Source organism: Protopterus annectens, chromosome 3.part0 (assembly GCF_019279795.1).
Source record: "Protopterus annectens isolate FY-2018-M chromosome 3.part0, PAN1.0, whole genome shotgun sequence".
Classification (NCBI taxonomy): domain Eukaryota; kingdom Metazoa; phylum Chordata; order Ceratodontiformes; family Protopteridae; genus Protopterus; species Protopterus annectens.
The window spans coordinates 1510948487-1510963949 of NC_056731.1; the positions used below are offsets into that span (position 1 = coordinate 1510948487).

Consider the following 15463-nt stretch of genomic DNA (forward strand, 5'->3'; position numbering starts at 1 on the left):
GGATGACTAATGAGTACCAGTGCCTGAATACATTAAGGATGGTACTGTTCCTCAGGGGGACTAATGAGTACCAGTGCCTGAATACATTAAAGATGTTATTGTTCCACAGACTGACTAACGAGTACCAGTGTCTGAATACAATAAGAATGGTACTGTTCCTCAGGATGACTAGAGAGTACCAGTGCCTGAATACATTAAAGATGGTACTGTTCCTCAGGAGGACTAATGAGTACCAGTGCCTGAATACATTAAGGATGTTATTGTTCCACAGACTGACTAATGAGTACCAGTGGCTGAATACAATAAGGATGGCACTGTCATGCAGGATGACTAATGAGTACCAGTGCCTGAATACATTAAGGATGGTACTGTTCCTCAGGGTGACTAGTGAGTACCAGTGCCTGAATACATTAAAGATGGTACTGTTCCTCAGGGGGACTAATGAGTACCAGTGCCTGAATACATTAAGGATGTTATTGTTCCACAGACTGACTAATGAGTACCACTGGCTGAATACAATAAGGATGTTATTGTTCCACAGACTGACTAATGAGTACCAGTGCCTGAATACATTAAGAATGGTACTGTTTCTCAGGGGGACTAATGAGTACCAGTGGCTGAATACAATAAGATGGCACTGTCATGCAGGATGACTAATGAGTACCAGTGCCTGAATACATTAAGGATGGTACTGTTCCTCAGGGTGACTAGTGAGTACCAGTGCCTGAATACATTAAAGCTGGTACTGTTCCTCAGGGGGACTAATCAGTACCAGTGCCTGAATATATTAAGGATGTTATTGTTCCACAGACTGACTAATGAGTACCAGTGCCTGAATACATTAAGGATAGCACTGTTCCTCAGGGTGACTAGTGAGTACCAGTGTCTGAATACATTAAGGATGGTACTGTTCCTCAGGGGGACTAATGAGTACCAGTGCCTGAATACATTAAGGATGGCACTGTCATGCAGGATGACTAGTGAGTACCAGTGCCTGAATACATTAAGGATGGTACTGTTCCTCAGGGTGACTAGTGAGTACCAGTGCCTGAATACATTAAGGATGGTACTGTTCCTCAGGGGGACTAATGAGTACCACTGGCTGAATACAATAAGGATGGCAATGTCATGCAGGATGACGAATGAGTACCAGTGCCTGAATACATTAAGGATAGCACTATTCCTCAGACTGACTAATGAGTACCAGTGCTTGAATACAGTAAGAATGGCACTGTTCCTCAGGGTGACTAGTGAGTACCAGTGCCTGAATACATTAATGATGGTACTGTTCCTCAGGGGGACTAATGAGTACCAGTGTCTGAATACATTAATGATGGTACTGTTCCTCAGGGGACTAATGAGTACCAGTGTCTGAATACATTAATGATGGTACTGTTCCTCAGGGGGACTAATGAGTACCAGTGTCTGAATACATTAATGATGGTACTGTTCCTCAGGGGGACTAATGAGTACCAGTGTCTGAATACATTAATGATGGTACTGTTCCTCAGGGGGACTAATGAGTACCAGTGCCTGAATACATTAAGGATGTTATTGTTCCACAGACTAACTAATGAGTACCTGTGCTTGAATACATTAAGGATGTTATTGTTCCACAGACTGACTAATGAGTACCAGTGCCTGAATACATTAAGGATGGTACTGTTTCTCGGGGGGACTAATGAGTACCAGTGGCTGAATACATTAAGGATGGTACTGTTCCTCAGGGGGACTAATGAGTACCACTGTCTGAATACATTAAGGATAGCACTGTTCCTCAGGGTGACTAGTGAGTACCAGTGCCTGAATACATTAAGGATGGTACTGTTCCTCAGGGGGACTAATGAGTACCACTGTCTGAATACATTAAGGATGGCACTGTCATACAGGATGACTAGTGAGTACCAGTGCCTGAATACATTAAGGGTGGTACTGTTCCTCAGGGGGCCTAATGAGTATCACTGTCTGAATACATTAAGGATGGTACTGTTCCTCAGGGGGCCTAATGAGTACCAGTGCCTGAATACATTAAGGATAGCACTGTTCCTAAGGGTGACTAGTGAGTACCAGTGCCTGAATACATTAAGGATGGTACTGTTCCTCAGGGGGACTAATGAGTACCACTGTCTGAATACATTAAGGATGGTACTGTCATGCAGGATGACTAGTGAGTACCAGTGCCTGAATACATTAAGGATGGTACTATTCCACAGAGTGACTAGTGAGTACCAGTGCCTGAATACATTAAGGATGGCACTGTCATGCAGGATGACTAGTGAGTACCAGTGCCTGAATACATTAAGGATGGCACTGTCATGCAGGATGACTAGTGAGTACCAGTGCCTGAATACATTAAGGATGTTATTGTTCCACAGACTGACTAATGAGTACCAGTGGCTGAATACAATAAGGATAGCACTGTCATGCAGGATGACTAATGAGTACCAGTGTCTGAATACATTAAGCATGATACTGTTCCTCAGGGTGACTAGTGAGTACCAGTGCCTGAATACATTAAGGATGGCACTGTTCCACAGGGAGACTAGTGAGTACCACTGTCTGTATACATTAAGGATGGCACTGTCATGCAGGATGACTAGTGAGTACCAATGCCTGAATACATTAAGGATGGTACTGTTCCACAGAGTGACTAGTGAGTACCAGTGCCTGAATACATTAAGGATGGTACTGTCATGCAGGATGACTAATGGGTACCACTGTCTGAATACATTAAGGATGGCACTGTCATGCAGGATGACTGGTGAGTACCAGTGCCTGAATACATTAAGGATGGCACTGTCATGCAGGGTTACTAGTGAGTACCAGTGCCTGAATACATTAAGGATAGTACTGTTCCTCAGGGGGACTAATGAGTACCACTGTCTGAATACATTAAGGATGGTACTGTCATGCAGGATGACTAGTGAGTACCAGTGCCTGAATACATTAAGGATGGCACTGTCATGCAGGATGACTAGTGAGTACCAGTGCCTGAATACATTAAGGATGGTACTGTTCCTCAGGGGGACTAATGGGTACCACTGTCTGAATAAATTAAGGATGGCACTGTCATGCAGGATGACTAGTGAGTACCAGTGCCTGAATACATTAAGGATGGCACTGTCATGCAGGATGACTAGTGAGTACCAGTGCCTGAATACATTAAGGATGGTACTGTTCCTCAGGGGGACTAATGGGTACCACTGTCTGAATACATTAAGGATGGCACTGTCATGCAGGATGACTAGTGAGTACCAGTGCCTGAATACATTAAGGATGGCACTGTCATGTAGGGTTACTAGTGAGTACCAGTGCCTGAATACATTAAGGATGGCACTGTCATGCAGGGTTACTAGTGAGTACCAGTGCCTGAATACATTAAGGATGGTACTGTTCCTCAGGGGGACTAATGAGTACCACTGTCTGAATACATTAAGGACGGCACTGTCATGCAGGATGACTAGTGAGTACCAGTGCCTGAATACATTAAGGATGGCACTGTCATGCAGGATGACTAGTGAGTACCAGTGCCTGAATACATTAAGGATGGTACTGTTCCTCAGGGGAAGTAATGGGTACCACTGTCTGAATACATTAAGGATGGCACTGTCATGCAGGATGACTAGTGAGTACCAGTGCCTGAATACATTAACAATGGCACTGTCATGCCGGGTGACTAGTGAGTACCAGTGCCCGAATACATTAAGGATAGTACTGTTCCACAGAGTGACTGGTGAGTACCAGTGCCTGAATACATTAAGAATGGTACTGTTCCTCAGGGGGACTAATGAGTACCAGTGCCTGAATACATTAAGGATGGTACTGTTCCTCAGGGGGACTAATGTGTACCAGTGCCTGAATACATTAAGGATGTTATTGTTCCACAGACTGACTAATGAGTACCACTGTCTGAATACATTAAGGATGGCACTGTCATGTAGGACGACTAGTGAGTACCAGTGCCTGAATATATTAAGGGTGGTACTATTCCTCAGGGGGACTAATGAGTACCAGTGCCTGAATACATTAATGATGGTACTGTTATGCAGGGTGACTAGTGAGTACCAGTTTCTGAATACATTAAGGGTGGCACTGTTCCTCAGGGTGACTAGTGAGAACCAGTGCCTGAATACATTAAGGATGGCTCTGTTCCTCAAGGGGACTGGTGAGTACCAGTGTCTGAATACATTAAGGATGTTACTGTTATGCAGGGTGGCTAGTGAGTACCACTGTCTGAATAGATTAAGGATGGTACTGTTCCTCAGGGGGACTAGCGAGTACCACTGTCTGAATACATTAAGGATGGCACTGTCATGCAGGATGACTAGTGAGTACCAGTGCCTGAATACATTAAGGATGGCACTGTCATGCAGGGTGACTAGTGAGTACCAGTTTCTGAATACATTAAGGATGGCACTGTCATGCAGGATGACTAGTGAGTACCAGTGCCTGAATACATTAAGCATGGCACTGTCATGCAGGATGACTAGTGAGTACCAGTGCCTGAATACATTAAGGATGGTACTGTTCCTCAGCGGGACTAATAGGTACCACTGTCTGAATACATTAAGGATGGCACTGTCATACAGGATGACTGGTGAGTACCAGTGCCTGAATACATTAAGGATGGCACTGTCATGCAGGGTGACTAGTGAGTACCAGTGCCTGAATACATTAAGGATGGTACTGTTCCTCAGGCGGACTAATGGGTACCACTGTCTGAATACATTAAGGATGGCACTGTCATGCAGGATGACTAGTGAGTACCAGTGCCTGAATACATTAAGGATGGCACTGTCATGCAGGGTGACTAGTGAGTACCAGTGCCTGAATACATTAAGGATGGTACTGCTCCTCAGGGGGACTAATGGGTACCACTGTCTGAATACATTAAGGATGGTACTGTTCCTCAGGGGGACTAATGAGTACCACTGTCTGAATACATTAAGGATGGCACTGTCATGCAGGATGACTAGTGAGTACCAGTGCCTGAATACATTAAGGATGGCACTGTCATGCAGGGTGACTAGTGAGTACCAGTGCCTGAATACATTAAGGGTGGCACTGTCATGCAGGATGACTAGTGAGTACCAGTGCCTGAATACATTAAGGATGGCACTGTCGTGCAGGGTGACTAGTGAGTACCAGTGCCTGAATACATTAAGGATGGCACTGTCATGCAGGATGACTAGTGAGTACCAGTGCCTGAATACATTAAGGATGGTACTGTTCCTTAGGGTGACTAGTGAGTACCAGTGCCTGAATACATTAAGGATGGTACTGTTCCACAGAGTGACTAGTGAGTACCAGTGCCTGAATACATTAAGGATGGCACTGTCATGCAGGATAACTAGTGAGTACCAGTGCCTGAATACATTAAGGATGGCACTGTCATGCAGGATGACTAGTGAGTACCAGTGCCTGAATACATTAAGGATGGTACTGTTCCTCAGGGGGACTAGTGAGTATAATATCCTTTAATGTACTGATTATTATTTTCATTCCTAAGAAAATCATAGCAAACAAATGCATCACCCATTTCTTTAGTCCTACCCATAGTAACACAAGTTTTAACTGATAGTAATAATTAAATATTACTTAGCAAAGCAACTTGACAAGCAAAAAAATGTTAATATGCAGTTTTGCTCGAACTTTGCTTTCCATTTTGACAATAACAACACAGGTAAATATTTATGATTTTGTTAATCAGGTAAGTGGATTAACAATAAGGACCCTTTTTGGCCGTATTCTTTAGCCATAATAAGCAAACCTGAACATAAAACACAAACATTATGTTAATGACACAGCACTATATCTTGCGGGAAAAGACTGCAAATGAGACAGAGAATAATGCAAGTCTGCCAGAACTAAATGAAGTAGACGTTCATGGCCTTACGGTATTCGCCCATGAAAATGACTTCACCTTTCTATGTAGTACTGTAAGGCAATATCCATATTAAAAGAGACCCAGACAAACATGCAGGCATAGCCACATGCAGTTAATACATGATACATACAGTTTTACCTCATAATTACTATAAGCTAACAGTCTTTTGAGATGTCAAACTGTAACCATGATTTTGTAACAAGAAGGATAATTTACTACAGTATTATTTATTCAGCTGACTTCTGTGTTTTACTTCAGTGTTTAGATTTTTAAATGGCAGTTTTCCTTTCAGAAATGGTGCAAAAGAGAGATAGATAGATAGATAGATAGATAGATAGATAGATAGATAGATAGATAGATAGAAAGATAGATAGATAGATAGATAGATACAAACATACATACATAGTTAATGGGCTAAAATAAAGTGGAATTAGCAAAAAGCAAATATAACAAATAACAATATGTTACTTTATGCATTTCTGTCTCCATGATTAAATATTTTGTAGGAATAATTATGAACTAAGAGTTTAAACTATCCCCAGGCAAGAAGCAGCCTCACTGGGAACAATTATAGAAACATATTGAATAGTTTTTTTAGCATAAACATGCACATTTACTGTCTGGGAAATACAAAGGGAAGATTTAGAAGGGAAGTAATAGATATTTGTATAAGGAAAATAAAAGAAGATATATACAAACTGAAATAGAAACGACTAATGGGTGTGGTGTTGGGACTGTGTTAGTGGAAGTAATGTAGTCAGTAAACCAAGCTACAATGAACATGAGGAAAATGAGAAAGACATCCAGAACAAACCAGATTTTGTATCAGTGCATAGGTGCATAATAATTATATTTTCATTGAACATGTATTATGTATGTGTCATGCAGTCTTTTCGTATACATGCTGACTTAAATTATTTTAATATCAAACTTATGGCATCAGAAAAAGTCATGTAGACCCAGCACATAAACCGCACACAAAGGCAATCATACACAAAGCCCTTCATATCAAACATGGCTGCAAAGTAGTGATATCATCACAATATAATTGAAGCAACAGTTTTGTAAAAGAATGCAAGAATAACATAAAACCTAATAAATTCTGCAGGTGTTGGTTCTCTTTAGTAAATGAATATTTTGATGGAATTTGTAAAATGCAAACTCTTCAGCTTCTCCAGCCATTGAAATACCTCCTCCATGTTTTTGTTCTCAAAGTGACAATTCAGGTAATTTCTTCTGCTGATTAAGTTCCTGCTTTGCTCCTGTAGTTTGATACTCAAGTAATATTTGTTCATATTTATGGGTAACTTATATCAAGAAAAAAGCTTTACAAACACAAAAGGTATTGTTACTTAAATGTTTATGGCATTCACTGGATCAGTCTTTACTTTCTTGGATAGGACTGTCTAAAATTAAGGACTATTGAGTAACTCCCACATATGACATCATAATGGTTGATTTAAATTCTAAAACCGAAACCTACTATTCCAACAACATTTACAGTCATAATAAGAACTCAGAAATTGGTAATTACTTTAGAATAAAGGCCTATGCTTTCATAGTGAGAAATATATTTCTAAAAATGATATGTTTGTCAGTCATTGTTGCTTATGTATCAGACCATTTAGCACAATATAATGTAAACAATAAGCTTGCAATGTAAAAAAAAAGAGATCTCCATGTCCCAAATCCTCCAAAAAACATTTAAATGCTTCATAAATATGTACACTGTACTGTACAGCACACCAGAAAAAACATTCATAGCTGTTTTAATGTATATTGTGACTTCAGAAGCAATGTATAAGCTAAGAATGATATATTAGAAAGATGGCACACTAGCATTTTATGTATCTAGTTCACTATGCAGATTTATTTCATTGGTAGAAACATGTAATAATGGGAACATTTTTCAGGAGTGGCATTGATATGTAAAAGGAGCACCCTGTCTTAGAGTTCCTTGTTTTTTTTTTTTTCATATTTTATTTTTCAGATGCTGTGATTGCATTTTGTATTTATCTACCTCAGCTCAGTTTTTTTTGTCTGACCTTTTCCTGAGCTCATGCACTTTTGAAGTCAATGGGGTCTGCTCTCTATCTTAAAAAAAGAGCCCATGTAAGCCATGCTGGGAACATTAGATGTCATGCTAAATACAAAAATATAAGTGTGATCAGTAATTCTGAGAAAAAGTCATATTATCCTCACAACTTAGCATAACAAAATCAGAATCCTACCAGGGTGGATTGCTTTGCATTATTTCACTTGCCTTAATGGTGCGTACACTATCCTATTTTTTCTCCTGTTTTATTTATTTACTTTTTGTATATACAATCAGATTATATGCCATTAACTAAAGACTTATTCTCTGTCCTGTAATATGGTTTAATTTTCTTTATTGCAGTATAAAGAATTGATTTTCTGTTTCAGTTATCCACATCAGTGGCTACAGAAAGCTCAGTGAAACACATTTTAGATTATGCTGCATCAAATGTTGCAGCAAACACATTTACGCAAATACTGCATTTCAACAAAATATGGTAAGTCTTAGAGTGCTAGTGTTTCACAGTGTTTTTGTTACATGATGGTTTCACTCTCCACAGTCCTACATGTGTTGCTTCCCTCCAATACACACATCTTTCCTATATTTTATAAGCAACTTCATAATTTTTCAAACCATTGACAAAGGGAGATGCTTGTTTTCTAGCAAATCTCAAGGATTTTATTTTCTCTGAGGTAAGATATGTCCACTATTTTGCAAATGGTGCTGTATAATTGATTATATTCAATTGTATTAACTGTATTTTGTTGCATTATTTGGTACCTCCAACATAAAACAAGATCAGTTTAGCTCAGTAAACCTCAATGAATTTCCAAACAACATTCAGTAAACTGCATAACTGAGTCTTTTAGCTATCAAAATTTCCTTGCGTACGCAGTTGTAATGAAAACGGCAGTAATTCACCGAAGTTGATTATGTGGAATGCAAGAAGGGTATATTTGCAGTTCTTGAAAAGAAATACATCAAGAGGACCAAGCAGGACTTTCAGCTATCCATTCCTCAGTCTCGCAGCTTCAGGCTTGACCCCTTGATGAGTTCAGTTCATTGTATAATGCAGTTATCCATTAGTTAGATTTATTAGCCTCCATACAAGCACAGCAACTTCTGCTGAATGAGTAGTTCTGAAAGTACATGTGCTTTGATTTGTAAACATTGTAAAAATATATTTGGTATTTTATTTGCAATGGAAATTTAAATAGTTATTTCAGAGTCATTACTGTAAATAAATATATTCAGATTTCATGTACAAAACAGTTCTTTAGAGTTCAGATTGTGACGAGTGTCCTTATTGGCTAGAGGCTGCTGTCCCTTGTGGCAGTTGCTACATGTGCTATAGTAAAGAACACAGTGTGTGAAGTAAATTGGTGTATTAAAATACCATGGTTATTTTTTGGTCTGTTGAGTAAGTTGCAATTTGTGATGAAATGAGTTGAAAGTAATGCTTCATAATTTCTTTTGTTTGTTATAAATTAATTTTATGTAAAAGTTTAAAAGAAAACTTGAAGATTTTATATATCTTGGATTTTGTACATTTTTTATTTTACTGCAACACAAGGTACCAAAATCATTAAATAAAGTACACTGTGGTCATTTTACCAGCCAGCTTTCTCTCTTCTTCTTCATATTATTATAAATATTATTGTCTCATTTTCATTTCTTCTGTGCAGCAAGGTTCAAATATAAGTGAAAGGCCAAGAATTACAATGTTTATAATTACATGATGAGCTAATTAGATAACCGAAGCTAACAATCATGGGTGGAGATCAATTAGGTGAAACAAATCAGTGAATTCTCATTTCCATACTTTTTTGGAATCATGTCATCTTATAAAATAACATATTTAGAACTTTGAGCAAAAAAAGAGTACTCATAAAAAGGAAAAAGAATATTCCTAGTGAATATTTTAGGGAAAATGTATAAATGTGTACGATTAAATGCTAGACAAACCGAAGGGAACTCTTCCCCAGTCCTGCACCATTTCCATGGCATGTTCTCTCAGGTTCACTTAACTCTTTCAAATGGTCAGTTCATTGACAAAGTGAAGTGCTTTGAAAATTCATGAAAAGCGCTCTTCGAGTACTGGAGACGTTAAAGGAAGGAAGACTGAGAGCATGTGGGTAAGGATAGAGGGAGTAAAGTAGTTTAATGCCAAAATTGTTGGATATACCAAATGTTTGGCATGGGAGTGCGTGTCTTAGTGTTTGTGAGTTAGGTTTAGAATGAGGGCTAGAGTCTGTGATAGAGTTAGTATTATGCATGTGTGCTACCATATGTGATTTGTGTCTGAGTATCTTTTGTAGGTGTAGTGTTAAGGAAAATATTTTTCTAAGTAAGGTGTGGGGATCATGCTATGCACAGTTTTGGGGTTAGCACATGTTAGTAAAGAAGCCCACCTGCCCATCATTACTAATGCATGCTAAGCAAAACCATACCAGTGCCCATAACCCCAACCCTAACCTTATATTAAAAAAAAACTTTCCATAACACTACCACTATTCAGTCATATCAACATTGGTATCAACCCACTTTTTGCCATACTGCAAGGGGATTGGAGTATCACATCAAAAGTGGCCAACACCTATAGCCAATGTTCCCACAGCTTGCTAGCCTTACTCTGGGCTTCCTACCTTTAGACTGAAGTACATTAGTTTGATCAGAATTTCATTCTTCAGATGTCTATATTGATGACTGTCTGAAATAATAAAAATAGAACATTGATCTACAAAGGGAGAGGTGTAAGGTTACACCACTAAAACTGAAGAATATAAATACAGTGAGACTATGTTGGTTGCTTGCTAGCCTAGTAATGCTCATTGTTACCTGGGAAAGACAGTATCACCGGTTTTCACTCTACCCACAAGAATTTTATATATACAAGGTCCCTTCCACTTGGATATTATGATAGCACATTTTTTTATTAATTTTGACATGGTATTATATACCTATAAATATATATATATATATATATATAGGTCTACCTGATAATGCTGAAAGCTGAAAAGAACGACAACCAGATAACCAACACTGGAAGATCGACAACGGAGAAGGCCGAAAGTTGAAAATCCTGACACTGAGAACACCAACATGTTAATGTAAGTGTGCGATAGGGATGGATGTTAGGGTCAGGGTGCGGGTAAGGTAAGTGTGCGATAGTGACAGACTTAAGGGTTAGGGGCGGATTAAGTGAGTTAGGGTTAGGGTGCGGGTAAGGTAAGTGTGCGATAGTGATGGACCTTAGGGTTAGGGTTTGGGCTAAGGTTAGTGCATAGATAGTTGTGTATGTAAGGTTTAGTGTAGGTTTTTAAGGTTGTTGGTGTGCTTGTGTTGTGTGTGCATTTTTCGAAAAAGGTATTTGTTTTGTTGATTGTTGGGATTGTGGTTTGTCGGACATGTGAAGTTTCGTGCTTTTGAACTTTTGGTTTTGTGGTGTCGGTTATTTCGTTGTTGGTGTTTTGGCATGTCGGCGTTATCAGGTAGACTCATATATATATATATATATATATATATATATATATATATATATATATATATATATATATATATATAGCGAGAGAGAGAGATTTATAAATCTAGGTATTGTTTTGGGGAATGTTTCTTTATTTTGGTATACTTATAGTTTGTGGAAGCCTTTCTGGTTTTACATACACAATCTAAAATGTCCCTCACCTGATCAAGCCTGGCTGACTATGCAGCCTTATCTTTCCATTATAATTTCAATGCTCTGTCATTTTTATTTCAGACAGTCATTAATATGAATATTCAATTCTGTCTGAACCATGAAATGCCATTTGAAGTAACTTGCTTTGATCTAGAGTTGGAAGGCCCCTGCCATGTCTGAATTGAGTAGGAAAGTTCTTGTTAAAGGACAACAATGGGATTCTAATAGTAAATGCTCAAGTTCACTGTCCTTTTTCTCCCCATTTACTGTCCCTGCTATGAATAAATAACAATACAGCATTTAAAATATTTTAAATCGACTGTTTCTCTCCACTTGGACAATACCTTACTCTACAGTGGTGGTTTCACTTTCAAAAAACTTTTATCCCACCCTGGAAAAGCTTTATGCAGTCTCCAATTCATTGATGTCATCAAGATCAATGAATACAGGTAGTTTTCTGTCAATTCCCTCCCCAAACTGACATCACCACGACCGTCCTTAAAACCCACCCATGCTATGATGTCACAGCTCCCTGATCCTTCCCCTACCCATACAGAAAGTAAAGGCTAGAACAAGGAAACAGTACATGATTCAAATCTCCTGCTGTTAGCTGTCAATTACAGCAGATTGTTGTTGTTGTTTGCCTTTTGGCTTTTCCCAGTTAGGGGTCGCCACAGCAGAACTTCGGTCCGCTAATGATTGGCAGTTGGTTTTTATGGTGTCGGGTTGCCAGCCCGATGCCCAACCTTCAATGAAGGCATGCCTGTTCAACGCATGTCTTTCGAATGCCCACTCGACCATGGGGAGGACATGCAGACTCCACACAGAAGGCACTCCCAACCCAAGCCGAGAATACAACAGGAGAACCTCTTGCTGTGAGGCAACAACGCTACCGCTGCACCACCGTGGAAGTCCATTACAGCAGGTAACAGTTCAAATTACCCTTAGCAGTTTGACAGCTAGGGAAATTAGGTTTGAAGGGGATGGGAGATGAGTCAAAGTAGTACAATCCAGGCTTCTCAAAAGTCTGCAATTTAGCCATTCTAAAAAGAGGCAGCAGTAGAAAGCAGTAGAAAGCACTTTGAAAGTCTGCTCTGTGGCATTTGCACTATTTGTGTTTTAGTAGTCATTGAACGACATGAAAAGTTACTTAAAACTGACTGAAAGACAGCAGTGTATGCATGTAAAATCAATGCAGTCACAGGAGCTTTAGGAAGAAAGAGGTCTGTGTGATGTAATTCTTTACAGACAAGCACTGCATTGTGGGATACCTAGAGGCAGATTAAACAATCAGGATTACTTCAAGATGGTAGATCCTATGTGGTCAAACTCAGAAATTACATATAAAAATATTTAAAAACCTGTAAATAGTCTCAGAGTCATGTTAAAATGTAGGAAACACCAAACCATGATGAAATAAACCTATTTTTGTGTCTGTGGGTGCAGTTCTCTTTTACCAAGTCTCAAACGGAAGCTCCTTTCATTTTGTGATCTGGTTTATTTCAGCGTTTTGGGTTTTATTTTGGCAAGTATATTTTAGAAATGCTGTCATCACTCAACTGTGTTTCAATGCTTGTGCATTTCAGTAAATCAGCATATACTCATTTTCTCATTTGTCCTTCTCTTGTTCCTTATAATGATGTTGCTGGCATTAAAACTGATACCTTTTAACCTTCTGTTGGATATTTTTCTTACTTTTTTGTTGTATTTATTTATTTGTTTGTTTGTTTATTCACATAGTTTTGTTGATTGTGAAATTACCACTGAACGTAGAGTAAAATGTGACTAGGACAATAGGGAAAACTCCTACATCCTTAAACGACAAGCACAATCATATATTTTGGCAGTAAGGCATAACCTATTGTGGGTAATGCTGAGCTTACCCATTGTGGATATGTTTTCATTCTGATGAAGCTCAAGTGATCAATTAAAAAAGTCAACTGTAGGGGAAACCAGAATTACCCATTCATGGCACTAGATTATAGTTATTATATAATGTCATTCTTTTAAAAAAGAAAGAAATTGCTTTCAGTTTTAAATAGTGGCATTGTATCTCTGAATGTCTTGCTTCAGTGGTGTTTTTCCACCAACTGCAATGACTGGTGACAGCTTTCTAGTGTTTGCACTTACAATGGACACATAACATGTCAATGCCTGCACATAGCACTAGGCTGAATAAAGTTTATACCACTTTTTTTTCTGTCTTGGAGTCAAGAGTGTACATGAATCCTACTGTTTACATGAGTACTACTTGTCTTGTAGACTACTGATACCCTGACACTGAGTTATCCGTATTTTTTACATATTCTGGGATTCACTTTTTTATATTTGCCTTTAGGAAGAGTGGAAGTTTATCTACCACCTTTTGTTGGTTGGGATCTTTTCTCCATTTGGGAGAGCAGAAAGCATGACAGCTGTTGCTAATTGATTTCATTTTAATAGATACCATTGCTTGGATTAATTCCTGTGGGTAATCTTAGATTTGCAACAGGCATGCTGATTGCTCTGTCCGATCAACATGCATACGTTGGAATATTAATGAGGTTTCATTGCATAATTAACAATATCATATATAGGGGTGTGGTTTAATGTTGCATCTGAAAAATAGCACCTCAGAAGTGCATCATCCCCCTGTTCCATGAAGCGCTGCCAGATCAGTAATGATGCAGAAATCCAAGGAGAATCCATAAGCTTCTGAATTTATAGACATGAAAGATGATAGTGCAACTGATTATTCAATATTATCTAATAGGTACTCGGTTATCCAGTACTTTCCTGTGCCTGAATGGTTGGCTTTCTCAACATTCTTGCAGTTTTGATGGGTCATTTTTTTCCAGAATACATATTTTGCTGTGTTTATACATTTATGTACTTCTAGCCTTCCTCTAACAGTCTGCTGATGAGGTGGAAGCATATCATTCATGCTACTGATCACTGTGACCTCCTTCTATGCAGAGTATCATTAAAATGTCACCAAGCTACAGACAGAAGAATAAGAACAACTGAAGCAGTAGCAGTAAGAGAGCTAAGCTAACTCCAGACCCCTTCTACATCACTGATGCCATAGGAATACTCATTTGATAAGTGATTTCTCTATGACATCTCTCTTAATGTCAATTGAGGAAGAGACTATAAAACTACTCCTTTCAGCCTTTAAAACAGTTGGCTGACAGGCTAAGGAACAGAGACTATGGATTGTTTACAGTGTTCAAATTGAAAAATGCAAATGACAGTACTAGAGTTGTGTACAAGGTGTCAGAAAGTTTAATGGCTGTGTCAGAAGTCCATTCCTGGAAGTTTTTCACTGGAAATCTATGCTTGGAAGTTTAATGTGGAAAATCTCTCCAAAGAATTCCCTACAGTTTGTTCATGCATATCCTAGTCACACTTCTCAGTCTTCATCCATTTTGCATGATGTCTGCTCCTACTCTTTTCAAAACTCTGTAGTCACTCTCCCTAGAAATTTCACCATTTTTCCATGTATGACCACACCATTTTTACAATTCTATGTTAATTGCCCCTTGACCTTCTGCTAAATTGCAGGTAGTTCTTCTCCCACCACAACAATTGTCACTGTTTTGTATTCAGTGACCATTCAGTACTACTCATTTGACATGAAGACTATGATGTGCCCATTCAGCACCTGTGTCATCTAATATGCTTAGGCGTGGCTTCTACATCATGTGAGAGTTTTAACATTACCTGAAGGTGGTGCCTTTCACAGATGGAGCTTATAAAACAGCCTCACTCTTGTGACTCTGTAACGCATCTTGCTTAGGTATAGTTTTTGTAAGTATGTTTTAAAAGATGAAAGCATTGAAATGCATGAATCTACACATGTATCTTTGTCACAACCCACTTA

At 38.7% G+C, this 15463-nt stretch overlaps 1 protein-coding gene across 8 annotated transcripts; it reads left to right on the plus strand.

Annotated features, from left to right (window-relative positions):
* The first annotated feature begins 1355 nt into the window (after positions 1 to 1355).
* LOC122796802 lies at positions 1356 to 9538 on the plus strand. Of its 8 annotated transcripts, none has more exons than XM_044065535.1 (3): positions 1356 to 4781; positions 4890 to 5213; positions 5322 to 9538. In XM_044065535.1, the coding sequence occupies exons 1-3, from the start codon at positions 1384 to 1386 to the stop codon at positions 5479 to 5481; spliced, it is 3882 nt and encodes a 1293-aa protein (XP_043921470.1). In that variant the 5' UTR covers positions 1356 to 1383; the 3' UTR covers positions 5482 to 9538. The 8 variants fall into 8 exon arrangements, with proteins under 8 accessions (XP_043921470.1, XP_043921468.1, XP_043921466.1 ...); XM_044065533.1 differs by having other exon boundaries at positions 1356 to 4457; positions 4512 to 4781; positions 4890 to 9538; XM_044065531.1 differs by having other exon boundaries at positions 1356 to 3539; positions 3594 to 4781; positions 4890 to 9538.
* The last annotated feature ends 5925 nt before the right edge of the window (positions 9539 to 15463 follow it).

What these genes read in the sequence shown, in the direction of transcription:
- LOC122796802 (XM_044065530.1), top strand. Translation starts at nt 1,384, where the DNA reads ATGATGGTACTGTTCCTCAGGGGGACTAATGAGTACCAGTGTCTGAAT. An exon ending in GAGTACCAGTGCCTGAATAC is followed by an intron (nt 4,782 to 4,889) that starts ATTAAGGATGGC and finishes CTGTCTGAATAC; the next exon opens with ATTAAGGATGGTACTGTTCC.